General features: G+C 40.0%; 1 protein-coding gene across 3 annotated transcripts in view; it reads left to right on the forward strand.

Annotated features, from left to right (window-relative positions):
* Positions 1 to 8,922: 8,922 nt before the first annotated feature.
* The window catches only part of LOC5519069 (muscle calcium channel subunit alpha-1), a 29,269-nt gene continuing 24,976 nt past the window's right edge, over positions 8,923 to 13,215 (forward strand). For 2 of the 3 annotated variants that reach the window (XM_048723358.1, XM_048723359.1), the window contains exons 1-5: positions 8,923 to 9,102; positions 9,290 to 9,518; positions 9,722 to 9,827; positions 12,833 to 12,972; positions 13,083 to 13,189. In XM_048723358.1, coding sequence (XP_048579315.1) covers positions 9,090 to 9,102; positions 9,290 to 9,518; positions 9,722 to 9,827; positions 12,833 to 12,972; positions 13,083 to 13,189 — 595 coding nt within the window. In that variant the 5' untranslated portion in view covers positions 8,923 to 9,089. The remainder of the gene's footprint in view (positions 9,103 to 9,289; positions 9,519 to 9,721; positions 9,828 to 12,832; positions 12,973 to 13,082; positions 13,190 to 13,215) is intronic. The other variant, XM_048723363.1, reaches the window with a different exon arrangement.

Below are 13,215 nucleotides of genomic sequence, written 5' to 3' on the forward strand. Positions count from 1 at the left end.
GTTGTCATACGATGCTTTTTGGGGACGGACGGACGGACACCGCGTCACCAAAACTCGAGTCGATGGGTTACCAATATTTGTTCCCATATTTTTCTTTATACCACTTTTTCTTAGGTATGGGGCTCCGCTCACGCGGCGCTTTATTGGATATTCAGGCAATTGTGTCAAAAAAGTAAATGGATGAGGAGGTAAACAAGGATTTCCCTTGTCCCTTTGCTATGGAAATGCTAAGTGGAATTCCTTTCAAGCTCAATATCGGGACGTGATGGAAATAGCAAATGGCAATTCTTTTGGTGCTGTGAGGGCTTTAGGTACTATCATCCTAGTTAGTGTCGTGACATTAAGCATCGAATGTGTATCGTCACAAACCTTAAATAACTGCATGGTCTTGAGTAGGAGCAGTTGACACGCGCAAGTTCGCTTCTAACTGGTGGCACCATGGCTTTATAATTATATTACTGATGTTTTGGACTGTTTTTTTTTTTCAACCGACCGTGAATCGCAACGCGATTTGGGTGCGTCGGCGAGTTATCGCGGTGTCCTCCCAGTTTACCCGCATAAAGCGCGACCATCAGGGGCGTAGCCAGGTGGGTGGCCAAGCCCCCCCACCCCTTTTAGCAGCCAAAAATACAGTAAATGTATGAGACATTATCTTAAATACAGAAGAAAATGCCTTGAAAGACCCTTTTGTGCCCCCTGCTGTAAAACATCCTGGCTACGCCGCTGACCAGGAACACAATCTTCAAATAAACTGTAGATGGGCGAATAGTGGCTTCTCATCCAAATTTGGTTTCCCTACCTCCATGATTTGATCCAAATCAAGCTAGTATCAGCCCCAAGCACATAGTAAAAACCTTGTGCTTTATTATAGCTTTTGTATTGTATGTTTCCAAAGGTGAATATTTTTCTTTTACTCAAAGATTTTAAAAATCGTGACTAGCCGCGCGCCTGGCTTTTCGATGCCTTGCTTTTATTTTCTATAGCGAATTTATAATATCGTTGAATACAACCATTACGTTTATTTTGTTGTCATTCATCTTGTATGAGTTAAAAGGAATAGCGCTTATTATTATACTGTCTGTTTCAGGGGAAGATAGTCGATATCTAGCTTCTTCATAACACACACTCCCAGACGCTTTAGACCGATCAACAAAGACGAGAAAAATATTGACATGTAAGGTTTCCTTCATTTTGTCGCTTTTAATAAATTATGGTGTCGAGTTCTTTCAAAACATACAGACCACTTTTTAGTGTTTGTGTATTAACACGCACTCCTCGCTACTTGGTGTAGTTACACGTATAGGATTACACCCAAACTACACACGCAAAACGAGCAGACTACGCTCAAACTACACGCACATAACACTTACAGACTACACGCACAAATAGCGCGCATTTCGCGCGTGTAAAGGTTAACATACTTCCTTGTAGCTGTGTTCATTAATTTTTCCAGTTGAAGCTCTAATGAGTTTTCAATGGATTTGTGCCCCAATGTCGCCTGGCCTCACTTGGCAGATTTAGCTTCAGGTATGTCTTATGATATTGCCACGATGGCGGCGATTTCCAGGTGTCTTTCGTTGCCTTGATTTGATTTTAAATCTAGATTTGGACGCCATTCTAACAAGATATGTTTGGAAATTTAAGTAAAAGGTTTGGATGGCTCTCTGAGCGACAGATGAATAATAATTTGACAATGTAAAAAGCAATAGGAAATTAAAAATTAACTAAAATTAATTAGAAATCAACAAACGACGTGAAAACACCAAGTTCACAATTCGTCGTAGATAGGGAGGTCGCGGCAACCATTATACGCCCATAAAAAAAAGGTTGCACCCGGTAAAATTCCAGTGTCGTAACCCAACGATAAGCAAATAAAGGTATTAAAACAATTTCAGGTTTGGGAATACAATGTGCCTGTAAACACGCGCACGTTTTTAAAGACAAGGATCAAGCAATTACCCATGAAGCACTGCTGGTTAGGACACATGGTCGGATTCTCAAGTGTAACCTTATTGTGTGTATCTCGACAAAATGTCGTTTTATATTGTGGTAAACGGTGAACTCCAGGAAGTCGTCTTCTATAATGGTGAACTCATGAAAGAAGTCTTATATTGCGGTACCAGTGAACCCCAGTTAGTCGTCTTATATTGTGGTGTCTATTTCGAGAAAATGTCGTTCTATAGCTATAACATTGAACTCAAGAAAGTCGTCTTATATTGTTGATAGTGGCGAATTCAAGGAAGTCGTCTTTTGTGGTAACGGTAGTGAACTCCAGAAAGTCGTCCTATAATGTGGTAAAGTGAACTCAAGAAAGTCGTTTGTTGCGGTAACGGTGAACTCCAGGAAGTCGTCTTATATTGTGGTGACGGTGAAGTCCAGGACGTCGTCTTATATTTTGGTGACGGTGAACTCCAGGAAGTCGTCTTATGTTGTGGTAACGGTAAACTCCAGGAAGTCGTCTTATATTGTGGTGACGGTGAAGTCCAGGACGTCGTCTTATATTGTGGTGACGGGGAAGTCCAGGAAGTCGTCTTATGTTGTGGGAACGTTGAACTCATGAAAGTCGTCTTATATTGTGATAACGGTGAATTCATGAAAGTCGTCTTATATTGTGATATCAGGAAATTCATATAAAAGTCGTCTTTGTATTGCGATAACGGTGAAATCATGAAAGTCGTCTTATATTGTGATAACGGTGAATTCATATAAAAGTCGTCTTGTATTGCGATAACGATGAAGCCGTGAAAGTCGTCTTATAATATGATGACGGTGAATTAAAGGAAGTCATCTTTTGCGGTAACGGTTAAACTCAGAAAGTCGTCTTATATTGTGATAACGATTATATTCGTGAAAGGCATCTTATATTGTGATAGCGGTGAATTCATATAAAAGACGTATTATATTGTGATAACGGTGAATTCATATAAAAGACGTCTTATTTTGCGATAACGGTGACCTTCAGTTAGTCGTCTTATATTGTGTGGACGGTGAACTCCAGGAAGACGTCTTTATTACGGTAACGAGCTCAAGAATGTCGTCTATATTGTGATAACGGTGAATTCATGAAAGTCGTCTTATATTGTGGTAATGTGAACTCAAGAAAGTCATCTTATTTGCGGTAACGGTGAACCGCAGAAAGTCGTCTTGTGTTGCGGTAATGGTGAACCCCAGAAAGTCGTCTTAATTGTGATAACGGTGAAGTCGTGAAAGTCGTCTTATTTTGTGATAACGGTGAATTTATATAAAAGACGTCTTGTATTGCGATAACGGTGAACCCCAGAAGGTCGTCTTATATTGGGACAACGGTGATCTCCAGTTAGTCGTCTTATATTGTGTAAACGGTGACCTCCAAGAAGACGTCTTATATTGCGGTAACAAGCTCAAGGAAGTCGTCTTATGTTGTGATAACGGTGAAGTCAAGAAAGTTGCCTTATGTTGCGGTAACGGTTAACCCCAGAAAGTCGTCTTATGTTGCGGTAACGGCGAAGTCAAGGAAGTCATCTTTTGTGGTAACGGTAGTAAACTCCATAAAGGCGTCCTATAATGTGGTATATAAACTCAAGAAAGTCGTCTGTTGCGGTAACGGTGAAGTAAAAAAGTCGTCTTATGTTGCGGTAACGGTGAACCCCAGAAAGTCGTCTTATGTTGTGATAACGTTGAAGTCAAGAAAGTTGCCTTATGTTGCGGTAACATTGAGCTGACATATTACAGGAAATTGTGTGTGCACTCTAGTTTTGTGTCGCCACAGAAAATACATCAAGAAAATCGTCGTATATCGTTTATCTTTTTTTTTTCGTTTAGGAGAAGAATTTTCCCATAATGCAACGCGTCGGCGTTTAAAATTACTAAATACAAATAAAAAATGGTACAGATGCTGCTACAGCTTTCGCGTCTCATTTGAATTCCTTTCATGTGCGTGGGATGTTTTGTTCGGCAGGGGAGAGGGAGGGGCCAATTAACTACTGTAGTGGTTTATCTTAATTAAACAATCATCGCTATTGACTGAACATTTTAGACTACATGTGATAGCAGAGTAACCGTTCGGGGCGATCGTTATTATAGGTACGTGATGTGTTTTTGAAAAGTGCAATTTACGTGAATGAAAACAAACCTCATGCCTTCCCTGTCCCTCCTCTCTCTCATTGCAAAAAAAAAGAAAAAAAAAAAAACTACAAAGAATCGGCATGGGGGATTTCTGGTCCCTTGCAGACTCAGAAGAAATTTTGACAGTGAAATACCTCATGGCTACAATCCAGAAAAGACTAGAAGACAAAGAATTTCAAAAATGGATGTCAGAGGTTATCTCTGGCGTTAGAAACGATTCCAGGCAAAAAAAAAAATTAAGAACTTACAGAATATTTAAGACTGATTATTCCCTGGAGGACTATCTTTTCCAAGTCACCAACTCTAATCATAGAATAGCTTTAACAAAATTAAGATTAAGCAATCATAAGCTAGAAATAAAATAGTGCGCCATCAAACCTTATAAAGCCCCTGAAGAGCGAATTTGCGAATTATGCAAATCAGGAGTAGGAAACGAATAACATTTCCTTACCATTTGTCCAACTTTCAAAGAAAAAAGATATAAAGAGACAAACGGAAAGATCAAATACAGTAGAATGACGTCACAAGATGCGTTCCTTTACCTTATAAGCTATCCAGGCAAAAATATTTCAATACAAAAAGCGATCGCAAAACACATCTATGAATGTCTCTCCCTTAGGAACAGTATTATCTCTACATGACTCAAAAAAAATATTGTGTTGTGTAGTGGTCTTACATAGTTAAAATTTATTGGGATTCCCAGTCGATATACTCTTTGTATAAGACCCCACTAAGACTGTCTGTCTGTCTTGCACATAGCTCGTCCTCCCCCCACCTCCAACTCTACCCCACTAAAACTGTCTGTCTTGCACATAGCTCGTCCACCCCCCCCCCCCTCCCCCCACCTCCAACTCTACCCCACTAAAACTGTCTGTCTGTCTGTCTTGCACATAGCTCTCCTACCCCCCTCCCCCCACCTCCAACTCTACCCCACTAAAACTGTCTATCTGTCTTGCACATAGCTCGTCCTCCCCCCCCCCCCCCTCCCCCAACCTCCAACTCTACCCCACTAAGACACACGGGCTGAGGTGTTGTTATGCTCTTAGGTTCAGCTGTGTGTGGGCGAGTAATGATAAGTGGGGAGGGCATAATAACACGTTATGTGCATTTCATGTTTTTTAACGTACAATATGGAGCGAATTCGTCATTAATTTTCGGCAAGCTAGACTCAATCTACGCCAACGTTGCCATTATGGAAACTTGTGTCGAAGTCGAAAGTGGAGAGAGTGATCATCGTCCTCATTTTGAGCGTAAAGCAACTATTCACTTAACTAGATATTTCAATAACCTCTATAATGATTAATACTTGGGATCTCGACAACAGTGTGGGAAAAAATTTAAGTTTAACAACTTTTTTATAAGTTTCGACTTTACTTGTTTCACTGTATTTAGATATTTCCTCGCTACCTGTGCATCTCAAACAGAGAGGGCATACAACGAGCCCCCCTTCACGAAACACGTTTAAATGGCATATTTCGTCCTTTGAATATGTTCTGATGCCGAAAATATCAATTTTAAAAGTTGCTGGGGGAAAATTATCTGTTCCTTTTTTCCCAGGAGGGACCATTCCTTTTTTTTCCATCCAGCAGTGGTTAGGCATTTAGCAAATGAATAATTGACCGTATACCCAACCGATCGGGTCGATTTTTTCCCGAAGCATCCGTTCTAGCGCTCCAAAAAAATATTCCCAGCAACCGAGTTTTCCGAAATATTAGAGCCCCCAGTTTTTCCAGCAACCGATGGACCTAGTATCTTCCCAGCCGACAAAAAAAAAAAAAAAAAAAAAAAAACGGGCTGCGGAACAGATCCTTTTTGTGCCCTAAAACAGTCTATTTCAAACTACGTATCTCCACTACGTAATGCTTTAAAATATCAACATTGTCCCCCCTCTCGAAGGCAGAGGCTGAAAATCTTTAGTTGACTTGCTTCTCATGCTCACTACATTACGAATATATACAGATGTGGGAAATTAGGTGCAATTTGACACCATAAAAAGGCATATGTCTTTGTCTTTCAGGTAAGGGCAATGGGTTTAAAAATAATTCGTCTTACTTTCTGCCTGCAGACCTATGGTCCTTTGTTTTTACATGCCTTGTTGAGGAATCAATAATTCTAAAAATAACATAAGAGAGATGGCAGCACAAACTTAGTATCGAACATGCTGTATGCTGTGCGGACAGACAAGAGATTTGCAGGGAGAAAGCGCAACATGGTAATCGGGCACCTATCCGCACTGCAGGTTGCAGAGAAAAAAAGCATCTGGAGCGACAAGAGATGCTTTGGGAAAAATTTCGTCCCGATCGGTTGGGTAAACGGGCAATTATTCATCTGCTAAAATGCCTAACCACTGCTGGCTGGGAAGAAAGGAATGGTCCGCTCCTGGGAAAACCAATAACAGATAATTTTTTTCTCCAGCAACTTTTAAAATGGATATTTTCGACATCAGTAGAACCGACAACAAGGAAACATATCTACCGAAAAGCTTTGCACTGGACAACCAGCAAGAAAATAAACTCAGAGTAGTAGTTTTTTTTATTAATTTCTGGCTAAATTTCCCGTACCGTGAGCTTGTGAGGCGGTATAAGGGATTGCTAGATAAAGCATATGCGCTACGAATGCAACCGAAAAAATAGTGGGATCTCCTAGCTCTCTGCATGATCGACAGCTTCGCACTGCCCATAAACAGGATTTTTCTTGGGGGGGGGACAATAATTCCTGGGGGAGGGAGTTCTCTGATAAAAATCTGACAATGCCTTTGCAGTATCTCCACGGGACGTTTATTGTCGGATTTGGCTACATACCAGAGTGGGTTTTGCCTACAAATAATGGCACGTCTATTGAGAACTGAAAGTGGTCCTTTGGCTGTTGTGGGGGGGGGGGGGGGGGGGGGGGTGCGCTCGCACCTGAAATTGGAGCCAAAAGTGTCCACGATGAAGATATATAAGTGTAGAACTGACCAGGAACTAGCTCACTAAACGCACAGAGAAGAGACTTCATGACATACCCACCGCGGAAACAGAGACATCTTGACATGTGCACTGCATATGTGACCCCATGAGCCGCACAGGTAATACAAGACTAAATGAAGAGACCATGTGGAACAACCCTAGGAATACTATTCATGATGATTCGAGGGTGGAGTGAGCTCCCTCCAGGTGAACAAGTGGTAGACCTCACCTTATGGGAAGGTAGGCTTCTTACATATGCGGCAATGGCAGGGCGACCGTTAACTTTAGTACCAAGAAGTATAAAAGCATGCCAGTCTCATGGCAAATGAGCCAAGAGTATAATAAAGTGAGCTCCCCCTATATGTTGTAGAAGTGTACACAAATTACATATGTATACTGTAAGTACAGACTCTAGAGTTAGTAATATATGCGGCAAGGGTGAAAATACTGTAGTAATGCGGGGTGAGTCAGACCTAGGGGAACGCCTTAATTGGGTGTGCACAAGAGTAATGCTTTTTCAGTCTGTTATATACTTTTAAAGCTGAAGTACACTTCATTGTTTCCATCCTTCGAGTATCAAACATTTACCTCTCGGATGCAGAACCTTATAGCGCCTTTGATTCCATGAGCAGTGTTGTTTTGATTTGATTCGCCGTTGTAATGACGACGTGGGAGGTGTGAGCTCTTCATGAGCGGACACAGCGCCCCCGCATCACCCACTTCGTTGGCTGTCAATCACGTGACTAGTCCCATCTCTTCCCACGCGTAATATGACTATTGTTCTGGAGCCCAGGCCCCCTCCCACGCGGTGCAGTCATCCTATCAGAGTTAAAGGCGCTAAACAATATGGTTCGCTCGAGGTTCTCGTATTAACCTACACTTGTTTTATTAAAACTTAAAAGATAACAGTTCGCCTTCAGTAGGCAAGGGTATGTGATGCGATAGTATCATACCGTAGGACATTTGTGCACGACAAAATATAGTCGACCTGAGTGCGCAGAAGAGGTGCGCAGTAGCTATTCGGCAGGATGTTCTCTGAGGGTAGGTTGAAAACATTTGGATGTTGACAACGAATACATCAAATACGTGCAATTGAGAGTCATTCGAATATTTATGTCGTTAACACCAGCTTTAGAATAAAACATTGGTGAAAACCGGGCATCTATATTATCGGAGTAATTACCATTCGTGACTAGTGATGTTTCTGGGCCATTAAATGGAAAACTAATGTCAACATGAATAATTTAAAACGGGCGCCTGATACCTAAAATGTTGTATTTAGGTTCCGTCGCAATATTATAGGTGATATATATTCTCTCGCGTTCAAATTGAATTAGAATGTTTGAAAGGTTTATGCAGTAAAGCCAAGTACTTGTAATTGATATAGGTTGCACCTGAATGGAAAGAGGAAAAAAGCGAATTTGCGCTGTTATGTTTGTAGGAGCTCTCTTTGAATTATATGTAATACGGTTACTCTCAAGAGATGATAGACTTCCAGTATACAAACCTGACTATGTAATGTGGCCAGTACTTTTACTTTTTTTTTGCATATGTTATGTTCATATCGACTTAAGGGGGCAACTTTAATAACCAAACATTTTCGCCATGTTTTATATTTCCATAACTAATCAGCATTATCTCAGGGGATACAGTGCACATCGCTAAGCCTGCAAAACTGGTGAAAATATTGTAATCGCGAGCCGCATATCTGCTGCGAATAATACTCAATTCCAATGTGTTCTTTTGCTTTGTTAGTTGCGTGACACGGTTGGGCACCTTTGTCACTGGTTACTATAGTAATACATTGTCTGGCCGTACCCCCCGGCGTCCGCTAAAGATCACGCAAATCCGATTGTAACACTTTGATCATCAAATTCCCGTATGTACGTAGCAAAAGGTCTAAGATCTGGCGGAGGAATTTCTATAAACAAGGATTAATGATGTGTGTGATTGTGGCTAGTTATTGACATGATGGCTCATCGAGTCGTATGCAAACTTGGTCTACTACGAAAACCGAGCTAGGGTAGCTTCATCATTATGGACTCAAACGGTCAGTGCTGGCGAAGTTTTAGCGGGGCGCTTTGAAGCCGGCCAGCGCAACTCATCGAATGCTGTACTGAACATGCACCTCGTATTCATTCACTGATTTCATCTCGATTTTTAAGTTAGCCGCAGCGACTTCGACTCTTGCAGCCGTTATACAGTACTAACTAACCGGGTGCTTTTCAATCCGCCAGTCTATAGCCGAGAGCAGCCGTCCGCTCCGATGAAGTCTAGTTGGCCCACGGCAGCCGAGCTAGCGCAGAATAGAGCTAAGCTTAACGGCCAACCAAAGTATGGCAAGCCACCTCCACAACCCAAGAGACAGAAAAAGCCAACAAACGCTGTTCGTCCGAAGAGAGCTCTATTTTGCCTGACACTCGGGAATCCGATACGAAGCACGGCAATAAGTCTAGTAGAATGGAGATATCCTTTTCCTAGTATTATAAATTGGAAGTGGATGGTTTTGTAGCAGTATGTTTGTTTTCTGTGTGCTAGATGTGTGAGGCTTTGCGTTGCGGCGGCTGTCACCGCACTCTGTGATCTGCTGAATGCCTAACGATTCTGTTAGCCAACCTGCTCTCTGCTATACGCTAGTTCACTGTATTTTTCCTTGACGTATTTCGTACGCCTTTCGATGTAATGATTTTAATAACTATTTTCGCGAATTGTGCAGCACTAGCGGCTTTCCAACCCCTTCCAGAGCAAGACAGCAGCCTCATCAACGAGGAGCTGGTAGGTACCGCTTGGTCCTTTTAGAGGCGAATTACTTAATATTAATATCGCTATTTATTACCCCGTGCGCCTGACTTAAAAATTGATCTCGCCTAACAGGACCGTGGGGTTTTGTAGAGACTGAAGTCCCGAGCAGAGTGTGTTGGAATTACACTGTTATCTGACTTAGATGTTCCTAGACTGCTTGGCCATCTACTACATTTGACCCGGCCGCCGCTCAATGTTTTGATGCAAATGAATGCGATCACATGCGCTCGAAATCGCCAGTCTCTGTAAACTTTTGCTTAATTTTGATCACCGTCAGCGCTTAAAAATTGAATTATCTCATCTCTTGGCTTCGTAACTCGGTCATTGTGCTGTCGAGACATATATACGTGATTTATGGCCGGTGGTTTCGTGTATTTTAATATCAAAACAAACTAGTGTCGTTTAGAAGTGTCGGTTGTTGATATGCTGGTGTCGTGAAGCTGAGCTGTGACTTTGATCTTTGTTTCCAGATTACTTAGTTCGCTTCTAATGAACAACTAAAAATAGGGTGCTCTTTCTTGGGAGGTTATCCGCTTGTCTACACGAAAAAGCTATCATTTTTGTCAATGTCAAGCTGATTGAGCGAGAAAATATACACAACTTCAGTTTTTTTTTGTTCCTCAATGCGTTTATTTGACTGTGCAAGTAAAATGAATTTTTAATCACACTTCTTGGTTTGATTAGTCAGACGTCAGGGTGATTCGCTTTGGACAAACAGTCGAGTACTTTGACGACGTGGAACACAACCAACAGCGCACCGTCGCATTATTTGGCAAAACAAGAATCGATTGCTATTTTGAATATTGTTTGTATAGAAAAATAACCATATCTCATTTGTGTAACTATTCTGTGTTGATAGACTACCTACGAACTTTAACTCATTTCTAGTCTGTTGTGACAATTTTATAAGAAGATGTGTGTGTGCGTGTTTTTCTTTTGAAAGGTATGCAAAGTCCCTATTTTTAGAATCTGGGTGACTCCGCTATCTAAACTTTCCACTCGATACAATCTCGGTCTTTTTTCCAAAACACTGTTTAATCTTCAGCACATCTGCATGCCTGTGTTTCTTTTCTGGTCAATCTCCTTCTGGATAGGCGCACATTATAATTGGTTCGATTATTTCACTATCTAGGATGACGAACGCTGTAGTTACCTACGAAGCAATTCTTACGACAACACTCAATTGGGTTCCCATGTTTACAATGAACGAAAAATCGACATCTGTATGGCTTCCAGAGCTGCGGTGATCGCACTTTGACGATAAATCGGGGTTAAGTCGCTTGTAACCTTATTTTGTCATAAGTGCACACCAGCTAATGGGACTCTGCCTATCGCAACTTGGAAAACGTCAACAATAAGGCATTTAATGTTAATTTTATAGCGGCTCCGTTCCCCCGCCTCCTATTATAGTTCGACTGTGTAGCGTAGCTTTCAACGGTATTATGGCAGTCTCAACTTTGTCCCTAACAGAATTGAACTCGTCGCCGATTAGCTCTTGTCAAGTTTTCACGTGTCTCTAAGTGTGTTCTCGTGCGATCCGTTGACAGTTCTAAATAAGCTAAGTTGAGTTTTCTGAGATCGGATTTCGCTGTTAGCACGATTAAGTTATGTACGTCTCACACTTTGATGTAACATGCTACATGCAAGAGGTCATTTTAAAGCCTGAGAGATCACATTGTTGTCAATTTTATTGGATAACAAAAGGGTTTTACATAATGCTGAGAAAGCTTTAAAGGAAAAAAACACGAAAAAAAACAACAGCAAAGTGCTTTAGGTTTGCATGAAATCGATGGCACGGCGTAGCTGTGAAATGCTTGACCCATAATAGGAGATTACTACAAATGCGATTTTTTTTAAAAGTATTTTAGTACTTGTCAAGAGAGAGTTGAGGGAATTGTTTGTTATTAAAGGCTCAGTGCTTTGCAGATCTTATATGCTATACAGCATGTTGTCCCGTTTCATATTTTGTTTCGTGGTTTGATATATACAAAAATCGGTTTCTTTTAAATTGTTCATATTTAAAATATTTATGTCAGTATTCATAATCATTGTTTCAAAATTTTTTATTAAAAAAAATAAACATTTTAGTGAAAATATTGCTTTCACGATTTCTTTCAAAAATGAAAACAACAAACACCAAGCAGTGTGTCTTGCAAATCGTGTCCTAAGTTTAATTTTTTAAATCGCTTTTTATTAAGAACGATTTTGTTATTTGTATTTCACATGCTGTTTGATTTTGATGTTTAAGACCACCCATGAGAAAAAAAATTAGATATCCAAATGATTTTCAATAAAATCCAATTCAGGAAGTTTTGCTAAAAGCAAAAGAGTTAAATGCACATTAGCTTTAATAAGCCTGTCTCAGTATAACAAAGCAAAACATTTTTACAAGAGGTGGTTTAAGCTTTTCGTTTTACCACAATGTGGTAGGGTTTTAACTTGAAGTATCAATGTACTTTCTATTGTCTTTTTGGGCTGTAATTTATAGTTTTACCATCGATTTTATGCATACACAAAATTGTTAACCCATTATTTGCCATTACTAGATATATTTTTTTTTCTGTTATATTTGGTGACTCTAAGGTTGTCAGTAGAACTACGGTTTGTCACATAACTTATGTATTGGGAATAGAATGTGACAGTTGCAAAAATATATTTTATATTTCTTAAAAGAACAATATAAAAAATGCTATTTTTTGTTGGTTTTATTCTTAATCAAATTTGTTTTACTAGAAATCATTGAAACAACATACTACTCAAGTTTGTTACAATGGTGTGCCTTGTGCATCACATTATAGTTTTAACATTTGTTGCAAATCTATATCTTTATTTATTATTATTATTGTTGTTGTTGCTGCTATTGTTGTTGTTGTTGTTATTATTATTACTGTTGTTTTTGTTGTTTTTATTATTGTTGTAATTATTATACTTACCTTCAGCAAAACATATAATTAAGTGCTTGCCTCTTTGTTCCACAGGAAGTGGCAGAATTTGTATTTTTAGGTATTTTTACAATGGAGTCTGTGCTGAAAATCATAGCCTATGGATTTGTAATGCATCCTGGAGCCTACCTCAGGAATGGATGGAATATCTTAGATTTTGTAATTGTTGTCGTTGGGTAAGTTTAGCCCTAAACTAAAAAGTAAGATTTAAATTACTTTTCTAGACTTCCATGTGTTCAAAAATTCCATATTGCTCTTTTCTCATTGTGTTATGTTACATTTTCAGGCTGGCAACTATAATTGTAAAATTATATACTCCAGATAGCTTTGATGTAAAAGCTCTCAGAGCCTTCCGAGTTCTGCGTCCTCTTCGGCTGGTATCAGGAGTTCCAAGTAAGTAATGTTATTAAATACGAACG

Source organism: Nematostella vectensis, chromosome 1, assembly GCF_932526225.1.
Source record: "Nematostella vectensis chromosome 1, jaNemVect1.1, whole genome shotgun sequence".
Classification (NCBI taxonomy): Eukaryota; Metazoa; Cnidaria; class Anthozoa; order Actiniaria; family Edwardsiidae; genus Nematostella; species Nematostella vectensis.